This window comes from Ischnura elegans, chromosome 3 (genome assembly GCF_921293095.1).
Source record: "Ischnura elegans chromosome 3, ioIscEleg1.1, whole genome shotgun sequence".
Taxonomy (NCBI): Eukaryota; Metazoa; Arthropoda; class Insecta; order Odonata; family Coenagrionidae; genus Ischnura; species Ischnura elegans.
In genome coordinates, this window is record NC_060248.1 from 7507681 (window position 1) to 7520957 (window position 13277).

General features: G+C 40.8%; 1 protein-coding gene across 1 annotated transcript in view; it reads right to left on the reverse strand.

Moving 5' to 3' along the window:
- LOC124154909 (hemocyte protein-glutamine gamma-glutamyltransferase-like) overlaps positions 1-12469 on the reverse strand; it is a 64842-nt gene extending 52373 nt beyond the window's left edge. Inside the window, exons 1-3 of the mRNA XM_046528682.1 lie at positions 12316-12469; positions 3792-4004; positions 1063-1320 (exon numbers count right to left, since the gene is read on the reverse strand). Coding sequence (XP_046384638.1) covers positions 1063-1320; positions 3792-3990 — 457 coding nt within the window. The 5' untranslated portion in view covers positions 3991-4004; positions 12316-12469. The remainder of the gene's footprint in view (positions 1-1062; positions 1321-3791; positions 4005-12315) is intronic.
- Between the last annotated feature and the right edge of the window lie 808 nt (positions 12470-13277).

A 13277-nucleotide genomic window follows, 5' to 3' on the forward strand; every position in this document is an offset into this window, starting at 1 on the left:
GAGCGGTCGCTCATATCGTGGGATTTCGAGCGAGCGACGAACGGAAGTCGGCGAGAGGTGGGGAAAATGCAGAGCAGTCATTACAGCAGTTAAATACAATATATAGCAGGGAGGGAATATTTGTCCTGTGGGGATGGGTGGGGGGATATTTTTTGCTTTGATCGAATTCACTAATCGTTTAGCGAAATCTATCATACGGACTGTCGTTCCTGTTTCATTGTCAATACATAATTGCAGTTGACGAAAGTGGTAATTTGTATACAACTCACCGTATTAGTATCATTAAAGAAATGTTGTTTCTATTGATATGTTGGAGGAATGAATTTGGTAGCGGGATGAAATGCGTCCACAAAGAGCTTAAATTTTGATGAAATATATTACATTGGATACATTATTAATGTATTAGAAAACGAAAAAACTTAAATACATCAGGCTCAATTGTTTCCGGCCCAACTTTGTGGAAGTTGAATTTCACAAATGACAAAACGACTTCATTTTCATTTTTAAATAACTTGCAAAATTATCCGTTGGGCGCGAACCTTTATAGATGCACGAAATTCAACTGGAAACATCAGATGACCCGTCCATAATTTTGGAAGCCCACGTACACACCTTCCAGGTAAGCATAAGAGTCGAAAAGAAGGAGATGAGTTCATTATATGAGGCTTTTAAACAGAAGTTCATTATTTTTAAGGAACCATTTTAACCTGATAGCGTAACTTAATATTTTATGGACAAGTAATACGGTCACAACAAAAATAAGCCTATGATTCTACTGTTACGGCCCTATAAACATGAGGTCTACTCAAATAATCACTTCGTCTATAGATAACTGCTTTCGAGGGTACTAATTCGGTGTCCGCATGGTGGACGATACAATTTATGGACGAGGGCCTTCAAATTTCGTGTAGTAGTGGTAAACAAGAAAGTACTGTGCTGAAAATGATTTTCAACACGAAGGTGCAGCTTAAGATAATAGATTAACATTTTGAAGTCGTAATAATGTTATGATTCGCTTGGCGCGTATTCGCCGTAGCTGTATGCCGGGTGTAATTGGCTCACCGAAGGAGAAGATGAGTCGGATGGCGTCCGTCTTGTATTCTGGCGCTCTGTCGAACCTCACGGCGAAGAAAAAGTCCTGCCCCCTGCGGAGGACGGGCGAGCCCCTGAGGGACCCGCCCTGCTGCCCCTGGCCGCTCGTCTCCCCCCCTGCCGGACACATGGACGTCAACTCGTAAGCCTCCGTGTGGTGGGAGGCAGCGTTCTGGCGAACGTAGAATTCCGTCACCTCCACCGACAGCGGCTGCAGATCCTGAGGCACTGCAAGGAAAAAGACGCAATTACAAACATCGCATCTCTCGCGGCCAGGGGCGCAGCGCAGGGAATGAAGGCTTGGGGGGGTGCAACTCATACTGCTGTGAGTATGGAATACACACCAGGATAAGCGGTAGGTGCGAGATTAATAAATTGCGGAATTTTAAAGATAAATGGTTCAAAATGGTGAGTTTTTACGGCTTTCTGAGGGATATTTTATTTATCCTTACCCTATTCTATTAGTAATATCAATTAAGTGAAATGGATTAAACTTAAAAATTTCGCTGAGCTCTGGGGAAGAGGGGTGTTTATCCCCCAAAATCTCCACCCCCCCCTCCCTGCGCCATTTCTCGCGGCTACGCTTACAATTAGTAAAAGCCATCCAAGGCGTCCGTCGAGTGTGTGACTGTCAAGAGAGTAGCGGATACAGAAAACACTCAAGGGGGGGGGGCAAAAGATATTACGAGCCACCTACACTTTCGTCGTAATGTAAAATAATCAAGTTGCATGCAAAGTTTAAGAAAGTCTTATTTAAACTGATTACACACGCATGCTAGGCATTGCCATCTTATGACATTAAAGAGTTACAATTGTGTTTCTTGATTGAAGCTTTCGCGGCTCGTGTTGATTAAAAATAAGTCACTTACGGGTGTATGCCGCGTGTCGTACTGGAGATTGCCCGACGCGACGTTTCGCGACCGACTGCTGGTCACTTTCATTTCCCTTGAAAAAGTTAAATTATTCCGGAGGTAAACTAGTCCCCCCCCTCGGTCACTAAAGTAAATAAAATTGAACAATCACAAAAAGTAAACGTAACATACCTTCATATCGAAATGGCCCAATGAGAAGTTACCAAAGTTTCTTTCGAGTTTATTAAAGCGTAAATGGATGAAGCTGAATTAATTTATTAAGCTCAGAAAAAGACTATTTTAAAGCTTAATATTATTATTTGTGTATACCGTAGGCATAAGGTTCTTGTATTAATTCATAAACATTACAATTGCTTAATTAATATTTATTACTGCCACGTATTTAATTAGAATTTAGTAATGAACGTGGCGTTGTGTACAATAAGAGGATTGTTTTCAGCTTATGTTTTGCTTTACCGCCCTTTGTATTTTGGCGATCAGTCATTTTTTTTACATCATGGAGCTAATCCATTGAAAAGAAAAATATTAATATTACTAAACCCCTAAAACATATCCTTGGTCGTATCTACGATAATAACTACTTATGTTTACTCGGATCCAGATCTTCTGTCTTCAAATCAACTATTCATCCAGACACGTCAATGCGGAGGTATCCTATTATTTTTTATTGCTCAAATTGGAAGATTATTACTCCTGGATCACGCTTTTATATTTTTTAATGACGATATCTATTTTTCGCGATTAAATGAAAAGTGAAAATTTCAAGCGCGAGAAACCGCAACGCCTAAGTATGAATGCTGGGAAAACACCGTGTGACGTCATTCTAGTTCCCGCAGTCGCCGTGTGAGGTGACCCTGGGGCGAGGCTTTGACCGCTGATACGATGCAGGCTGCTAGCAGGTAGCAGAGTACCCTTCCAGCAGGTAGCGCTTTGCTTAAATTAAGTTTATTACTCCCCTATCAAACGAAGAAAACTTTCCGACCTTAGGCATTCTTAATAGGTGATTATTAAGGCATATTTCCCTGAGCTCTGTGCTTCGTGCATGCATTGGTAATCTCAGACGATGTAAAACTAATCTACTCGTATAGAAACTAGGTCCCTGTGACTTCAAGTGGAGCGGCATCGCATGGGTGCTGCATGCATGGGTGCTAATCTGGCCTTTTTCAAAAGAGGTTAAAAAGTGACCTTTAAAATTCCTCTAAACTGATATTTCTAAAACCAAACAATTTTTATATTTTGAATACACTAATGGTGGGTAACGAATCGCAATCAACGCCTTCCGTTTTCTTTGATGAAGGAAACTACCCTACTGGTAAAATAGGCTCTTTTTCAGAAGAGTCATATGATCAACTACAGAACCCTGATACTCGAATCTCGACATGTGGACACTCCGGGGAAAATCGACAAGCCTAACACATTTTTTCCTCACACCCACAACGAATTTTTGAGGGGGCTCGGTCCCCCTCAGGCTCCATGGAGTGGGCGCCACTGTAACTTATTATATATGTGAATACTGATTATCTGCATTAATTTATGGCATGGTATAACTCATGCATGAATCTCTTAACACGTCAACTTTTCGTTTTTCCATTACTCAATATTAGTTTTATTTGCATGGCAGAATGTTCGTGGACTTAACACTCTCCTAGTTTTTGGTCTGATAGGGTGTCGTTATCCTGAGTTATAGGGTTGTGTCCAGCGAACGTTTCTGATTTATAGGCTGGGATGAGTGCAGAATATGCTTGGTGTAGAATCAGACCATTTGGCAGCGTGGTCACGGAACGTCGCCCCAAGTTGCGTGACACTTCTCCACGCAAAAGTTCTCACCAGGATTCCTGTCGGGGTTGGCCTCCGATTCGAGCAGTCTCCTCAGCTTAAGCTCCCTCGAGAATCGGCTCATCATGTCCCGCACGTAGTTGTAGTACCGCGGGCTCGTCCAGATAGGGTCGCGGTCGGTTCTCGGCGCGTCGCGACGGAAGCCGCTCGGCAGCCCCATGGACGCTGAGTGCGGATGTGACGTCATCATTCAATCGACGAGTCCTGAAATTGGAAAAAATAGAGAAACGAAAATAAAGATGAAGTGAAGTGAAAAAAATGGAGATGACGATAATTCGGGGTACCCAATTAGAGACTGTTGAATCCGTGAAATATCTAGGGGTTAGAGTCAATTATGATCTATCACGGAATAAACATATTGGAGAAATCACCGGTCAAGCTAATCGTAAAATGGATTTTGTTAAAAGAATATTAGGAAAGTGCGACGATATAGTGAGAGAAATTAGCTACTTTTCCCTCGTTAGACCACATTTGGAATACGCGGCCAGTGTTTGGGACCCTGATGAAAAAGGCTTAATAACAGTGCTAGAACGCGTGCAAAGAAGAGCTTCCAGGTATGTGAAGGGTCGTTACGATAGTCTTGTTAGGGTAACTGACCTCTTACATAAACTCGGGTGGGAATCTCTGTCAGACCGTAGATTGAAAAATAGACTAAACCTTTTAGATAAATTCAAAAGCACTGTCTTTTCTGACGAAGGTAACCATATCATACGGACGCCAACATATTACGGACGATCAGATCATATAAATATAAAATAAGAGAGATAGATTGTAGAACAGACAGAATCAGAATGTCATTTTTTCCATCACCGACAAGGGACTATAACGACGGCGTTAGAACTTACTAATGGCTTGGTTAACTCGTAGTTTAGCCTACTAACTTATTCATTCCTTAATGCATGTTTCTTAATTTTATTATTATTTCTAACAGCATATGGTAGTACAATTTGTTATTATGCGTGACTTTTTTTGACCGTGTGGTGTGCATGTGGGAGTCCAATTGCATGCTGCATGCTGGTGATTGATCACCCCCTACCAAACACCCTAGAGGTCGCTCGCAGGGAATTATGTAGATGTAGACGCACCGATTAATTTAAATCCGGGAGGGTGGAATAAGCGTTGCGCATTTAATGAACTTGGGCACAAATTCGGGTGACGTCACAGACTCAGCCGAAAGGGTGCCTTCACAGCTCTGCGCCGCGTCGACGCCACGAGAATTCCCGCCGCGCCAGCAAAGTTGGTCATTCACAGATCTGCGTCGCGAAAACAAATGAAAGGCGAAAAGTGTCGGCTCATAAAATCGGCCCGAGAGCATAATATCTTATGATTTCGAGCCAAACGCTCTATACATATGTTGTTTGAGCATTTTCACTCAATTTCATTTCTTAAAATATTCTTCTTAACTAGTAACTTTTTAACTAAACTAAAACTAAATTTTTCTAACTACCTTTAACTAAAATATTCTGCTTAACTAGTTCTTAGTAACATTGGAAGTTAATATGACAACCGTAGACCGTATATGTCATTTGCCAATGCATTATTATGACTTTTAAGTTTTATTTCCTGACTCGGAATATACGAAAAATAACAAATTACATACACTCAGAGAACATGAGTAACGTGAAAAGTTATCTGGAACATTTATTTATGATAACTGTTTTTCAAACAGATTTCCCCAGCGATGTTACCCAAATGGCTTCAACTGAGCAGATTATGAGGGCACAATTTTAAAATATAAATTGGAATTTAAACGACTGTAGTCACCACCAAGAAGCTCTCACGCTGTGATACCATTGACGTGTAGGTATATGTTATGATTGTCTATGCTTCTCAGTGATTGTAATCTAGTCTAGGGTTAATATTTGTCTTGTTTGTAGGAAAGATACGCAATATCTAGATATGTTGAAGTTTTAAGCATAGCTATGCTTAAAACATCAACATAATGGTGAACAATAAAATTAAAGCATTCGTCACTCCCATTGGGGTCCCTCCTGCATGTTTGTATTCCTAAGCTTCCCATAAACAAACACAAATTCGAAATCGGTGGAGTACTGCCGCCTTCACGCAGAGAAAATCCGACACGATCTGATTTTTCTGCGACGACGCAGCGAGCTGGAGATATGACGTCATCAATTCTCAAAGACGGGCACTGATTGGCTCGCGTCAACGCAACGCCGAACTGCGAAGGCACTCTGAGGGCGTTGTTTGGAAGTTCATTGAGTGACAGGCGCGCGAGCAATTGAACTTATCTCTCTGGAAAGTCTCAATTCCACAAAAACTAAATTACTTCCGTCGAGTTGACGTTGTTGACATTGAATGCCTCGTTGAACCAATAGCTCTTCGAATGTGGTAATTTTTATCAATGAAAAAAAAACAAAATAATTCCCCTCAGAGTTAGAGGGTGGTCGCGTAAGTTTTGAGTGAGAAATATGAAAACTAAAAAATACGAAATACTACCAGGGGTGTGGGACAGTGGCGCAGCGAGGGCGGGTTTTGGGGGATTAACCACCACCCCACCCCAAGAGCTCAGAGAATTTTTTATGAAAATATTTTAATGTGACAAATTTTGTAACTAATGTTAGGGGCACGGACAACTCACAAACAAAACATCAAAGTATTCACACAGCCGAAACACTCACCATTTTGAACTATCTTTCTGAAAAGTTTTCTGGGGGAGGGCCCCCGCCTATCTACCGCCGACCCTAGCGGGTATTCCATAGTTGCACCTAAATCCCTCCCCCCTTTCCTAGCCTTAATTCCCCTGGGGTGGGAGGTATTGGCCGCCGGCCTCTTATAGAAGATCGTTCAATGTCCGCCGCCACAGCACTTGGGTAATCGCAGGCAAAGAAGCTGCGTGCTTCTGCTTCAAGTGGAGGGCCGAAATAGACCCTGCCGATGGAAGTGCACGCGTGCACGCACGTCGGCACGCGCCCTGAGTCACGCTCCAGCCCATCGGAAAGAGGCGAGAGCGAGCAGAAAAGAAAAGGAAATGGCCGACGGGAAGTAGTGTGATTAGAGGAATGCATGTAAGGGATATAATGGGGGAGCGGTGGAGGGTTTGCTTGCGTTACGAGGCGAATCCCATTCCATTATAGACGTTATTCGCCGGAAGAAAACCTCTCCCCTACGATACAACAATTGAAGACCTGAGCGCAAGAACCACATAATAATGACCTATTGATTATTTTAATTATTAATTTAGACTTACACAAACATAAGAAGCATTAAGTCTCTCTCAATGAGAATGGAGGGTCATAGCACTGAAACGTTTGGCAAAACATTCTGTGAGTAGTGAGAGGTAGTGGTAGTAGATGATGATGCCGAGCCAGTAAAATTTTTAATGGCAAAGAAACGGGATCGATTTTCTTCGCGGATAATTTAAGGTGGAAATATGGAAGAAAAGAGACCGTTTTTACCATTGATAGTTTGGGGTATTAGGGTTTTTAGACTTCAAAAAGGCATTCGATAAGGTTCCGCGTTTAAAGGTGATTCATAAGTTGGAAGCATATGGTATAGATACACACATAATTGGTTGGATCAAAGATATCCTAAACGATCGCGAACAGGGGGGTGTTTTGGATGGAGTTAGCTCGCATACAATTCAAGTTGCGTCGGGTATACCCCAAGGAAGTATTCTAGGTCCTCTTTTGTTACTTCTTTGCATTAATGAGACCACCGTGGTCACGAGAAGAATCCGCCTCTTCTCAGATGATGTAATTGTATACAGAGAAATTTATTGCCATTACAATAGATTAGCGTTAGAAAAGGACCTCGCTGTCATAAATAAATGGTGCAGTACTTGGGAGTAAGAATTAAATCTTGAATAGTATATGGTGATGAATTTGTGGAAAAAGGATACATCTTCAAGAAGGAGCTACACCGCCAGCGGGATTCCATCATCAAAACGCGAATTCGTAAAACGGGTCTTACTTAGGGGTCACCATTACCCGGGATCTTTCGTGGGATAAACACGTACGCGAAGTATGCGGGAAAGCTAACCATAAACTGGAATTTGCAAAAAGAATTCTCGGTAAATGCCCAAAAAATGTTAAAGAGATAAGCTACCTAACTCAAGTGAGGCTTCACTTAGAATATACTGCTGGCTTATGGGACCCTTATGAAGTAGAAATGATGGATGAAATCAATCGAGTACAGCGGAGGGCGGCCAGATATGCGATGAGTTGTTACAACAAAAAGTGCAGCGTGTTTCCTTCGTATTACCATTAGTGTTGTTCTTTATTTCTTTTGTTTTTGGCCATGATGGAGGCGAATACATTTATTGAAGCGTTGGCATAGTTCCGAAGTAAAGAATTATTATTAGAAGTGACCAGCAATCCAGAGAGGTAGGCACACAACCGACCACAAATAAGAACGCGCGTTCGCTCGGAAGCCCCGCACATACACAGAGTAATTCGCGACTGCGACGAATCCGGAAAGCTGCCAAAAGACTGCTAGTTACATTTTAATTTAATTAATCTCTCATCAAACCTAAAAGCAGTCTCGAAGATCTTTTACATCGGATTTACAAGCATAGGGTTAATAGGGTTGGGGTTAGAGATAAAGTGCAATAAATGAAACAACATCACTCATTGAATTAACGCAGATATCAGGTATTATTTATCAAATGTAACCGCCTCATCGACTCTTTTTGAAATTCAGGGAGGGGGCTGAAGAAGACGAAGAGGGATTTGGAAAGGAACTGTCTTCTGATGGCGGTCGAATAATATTATGGAATGAATGATGTTACATATCAATAGAGGGAGTTGGATGGAATTGTAGGTAATGGGATAGCCAGTCGGTGAGGGTCGGATCTCTGAGTCACGGAGGGAAACTGTGGCGAGGGGGATGGAAGATGGACGAGTTCCGTGTTTTACGTGAAGGGAGGGTTTTACGATAATTGGGAAAATGTCATGTTAGACCTAAAGTGGACATTTGTTATTTGGTGGAAAAATCCCGCACAATAGAGAGCGTAGCAAAAGAGGAAAGGGGTGACAAATGTGAGGATCACCGAACCATGGGTGTAGTAGTATATGGAACCATATAGTAGTATCACATGCCACCAAAATCCAAACTCGGATAGTAGGAATACGGATCGAAGAAAACTAATCGAGTCAGGAAGAATGGAGGGAGGCAATATTTTAGGAAGGGAGAAGAGAGGGAGAAAGTACAAATAGTATTCCAGACACTTCTCACTGACAAAATGATCCACGCAGGCAAGAGGCTTTAGATGGCCATTTTGGACTAGGAAAAGGCTTTCGATAATGCAGAATGGAATAAGATGTTCAATGCGATGGAGAAACTAGACTACAACGAAAAAGAGTCATCCACCAGTTCCACCAGGGACTAAGTGGCCAACACAAGCACGTGAGTAGAAAGAATAGTTGGGGTTAAAATCGACAAAGGTGCCCGGCAAGGATGCAACCTATCACTAACGCTTTTTGATTTGCTCACGGATTAAGCGATGAAAGACAAAGAAGAACAAGAAATCAACGGGATCAAGGTGAACGGAGAAGAAACAAACGCGCCACGAATCGCAGACGATATCGAAATAATCGCACAACATGGAAATATGAAATAATTAAAAAAATCATTGAGGAGACAGATAGCGTGCCATGCTAAAATGAAAAGATTCAGCACTGATTTATCCGCTAATGAACGCGATTCAATATAATAATATAAGAAAATAAGTTGTTTAAGGTCGCCACGAAGGAAGCGTTCAGGAGTGAATTCACGAATTTTAAAAGAAAAACACTTGCAGATCAGTTACGGGATAACCCAAAAGCATTTTGGTCTTATGTTAGGGAAGTTCAAGGTAAAAGATCTATTATATGTTCGCTGAGAGATGATAATGGCGGTGTGTTAACAAACAGATCCGATAAAGCTAATTTATTAAATTTCTACAACGAGAGCGTGTTCACCGAGCATTCTGAGAACTCTTTCGAGACAATTGACTATCTCTGCATACGAAATATGCCGCCTCTTGACATTACTCCACACGGAATATAAAATTGATGGAAATGGCTCAGTCTAAATAAACCACCTGATCCAGACGAAATCCCTTCTCGCGTATATGGAGAACTAGCCTCAGAAATTGCCCCCTTCTTGCGGTTAATATGCGCTAAATCCATCAAATGACACGAAGTACCTAATGACTGGAATATTGCCAATGTAACGCCAATATTCAAAATGGGAGGTAAGTAACATCCATCTAATTACAGACCTATATCCACAACGTCCATCTCATGCAAATTCCACTCCTATTCCTTCTTTATATAAACGACATTGGCGAAGTAGTACACAGTAAGTTACGATTATTTGCAGACGACGATGTAGTTTTCAGAGAAATCCGTTCCAACAAAGATAGGGATGAACTATCAAAAGACCTTGCTGCTATCTAAGCGTGGTGTGATGCATGGCACTTAGAATTAAATTTGACAAAAAATGCGTTGTAATGAATTTCTGGAAGAAGAATAACTCACCACAGCATAGCTGTATCATTCAGGGCACCCAATTAAAGGCAGTTGAATCCGTGAAATATCTAGGAGTTAGACTCAATAATGATCTATCGTGGAATAAACATATTCGAGAAATAACCGGTCAAGCTAATCGTAATATGGGTTATGTTAATAGAATATTAGGAAAGTGAATGAATAACGTGGATAATAATTACAAATTAAATGGCAGGATTCTGAATAAGGCTGAGAGTGCAAACTTTGAAGTTAGGAAGAAAGTTATTAGGACTTAGATTGGGAGTATTCTTCTTTATGGTAGGGACAACGACGAAAGGGATTCGAGGTGTTTCCGAAATGCGGTGTTACAGAAGAACGACGGAAATCAAATGGATAGATAGTATGAGCAATGCGGGATTTCCAAGAAGAGTAGGAGAGAAGTCTTTTGAAAACCTTAGAGGTCGGGTCAATTTGATCGGTTACATCTTGACGCATGATGGAATAATGGACATCATGGATGCTGTCAGGATTCATAACGGGGAATTCCACTGAAAATTGAAACTGATTGTGCGATAAAAAAACATCCTTCGTTCTGAAAATTACAGTGAAAGCAGTTCTTCTCTAACCTCCGCATTATTCGTAAAATTCCAATTTGAAAATTGTATATTCATCTTGCGCTCTAAACGACCCATCGCCATGTTGGTTGAGAGTGACGTCAGAGTCCAGTTTAAAAAAAACGTTTACGTGGTGCCAGCCCCTATGAAAAAATTGTGTAAACCTGTATAAAATTTGTATGCATTCTAATACATATGTATAAGAAGTCTTAAGTATATATATGTATACATATGTATAAGAAGTTAATACAATTTTTTCATAGGGGAGTAGACTATTTGTCCCAGTTTTAGAAAAACCTATGGATCTCTGTGTACAATTGATTTTTTTTCGTAGCATTATATGTTTATTTCATTATCATTCATGTGAAATAATTATCCTGAATAATTGATAGGTTTAAAGAATGTATGCGTACGTACTGGAAGATGCAGCACAGCCTCGGCAAATAGCACTTATATTTTTTTCATCCTTCTCATCTACGGCTATTTCCACAGTATAAGATTATTGTTCGAACTTAATGTTCTGGTGTCACCTTAGCCCCAGCAGTGCAAACGCTCAAAATTATAAACAATTGAACCTAACAAACTGCTGAAACACCGTATGTCTCTCTTCCAGACCTTAGGAATGCTAGGTAAATCGGCGTAAAATATGATCCGTTGTGTTTCTGCAAAACGTTAACTTCACATATTCCAATATTGCACCAAGTACACATTAAAAGCAATGAGCAAATGACAGTAGTTTAATGAGAGACAAACCAAGCTTTAGATTTACTAGCGAACGAGATTGTTGATTTAATTTATGTTAAATTTCAATTTCGCGGTTTCTCAACTCCGCGCCAAGAAATCTTCATAACTGGAGAAAAAATAAGCGACCATGAATTAATCTACCTTCAGAATGTTCCCAGAATGCATCTTAACGAAGTTGCAGTCAACCAACAGCGCAACACTCACCGTAAAAACTTTTGAACTATTCACAACTGTTTTTGACATACCCTTCAACTAATGAATCAGTACCGTCGCAGACGTTTGTTATCGTCGTTAGTGTTTTGTTATTGCCTTTGGAGCGAATCTGCTTACTCGCATTCTGACGTCACAGGGCGTTCTTGTAGCGCGAAAGAATTTAGTAATTTTTGCGAACTTTGAAGGTCTGTAGCAACAAGAATATTGAGAATTATGGAGTCATATTTTGCATACGTTGCCTAATAACTTTAACTTACTTATTTAGGCATGTAAAAAACTACCTTTTTAATTTTATGAGATCACACCAGTGGGTTAATGATGATGATTGAAGATGAATTATGAACTCGTAGCAAGAAGCGAAGATTAAAAAAAAAACGGAAAAATCTTCTCATGCGAAAACGTGGGCGTGTAAACAAACCTTGACCATATTTGGCTAGACGCATGTCTTTATATGTATAACAACAACTAGGTAGGTGTTATGGAATTAGAACTCACGTTCAACTGCGACGAGGAAATCTGTTGGCCAAAGTGTCGTATTCTTCGAAAGGATGTGATTCCTCGCGTTGGCTCTCTTCGTGAGGCTCGATAGACGCCGGCGCTCGAGGGAGAGATAGAGGCGCCAGAGCACTGAGATGATGGGTCCACGCTGAGCCCTTATATACGAGGCGGGGAACGCGAGAGAGGAGTGTGCGCGACTCGCGATGCTTTTGTTTTTTTTCTTTGCGCTCCCCTCCTTCCCCTCTCGCGTCCACACACGCAATTGCGAATCTTCCCCACACCCCTCCACCAAAAAAAAACCAACTGTTCAACAACACTCGCTTCCGTCACGGAGAAGAGGGCGCTGAGAAGAGTACAACCCCCACCAGAGAAAAGTTACCTGCGCTCTCACCACCATCAAACCCTGAACAGCAATCGTCAACGCAGACAGTCCAGACAGCCAGAACGTAAGTAGCGTCAGTAGTCAACTACCCTATCGGATGCGATGAAATCAAAGGGAAGGGTTAAGCTAGTTAAGATGGTGAAGAGAGCCCCCAGATATTTAAAAAAAAATGAAAAATATACACTTAAAGTGCATCCAAAATTATGTTTCCCTAAAATTTCAGGCCTTAACAATGGAAGATAACCCCCAAAAAATTGAAACACGGTTACCAGATCTCCTTTTTTTATTTTTGTAAAATCGTTTTCTTTATTTTAAAGTGCATATACTTTTACGTTCTACCATCATGATTTTTTTTTTCAAAATTTTTTTGACCGAAAATTAAACTTTTACATAAGTTTGAAATTTTCAAAATTAAATTATAAATTTTAGGAAACAATAGACACCCCGAGAAAATATGTTGTTACCCCTACCTTAAAGTAAGTATAATCTTATTTTCTTTTTTATTTTTCAAATTGGTGGGACACGGTCAAAAACACGAATAACTGCTTTGCGCCATTTGCATATATGTATTCCAGGA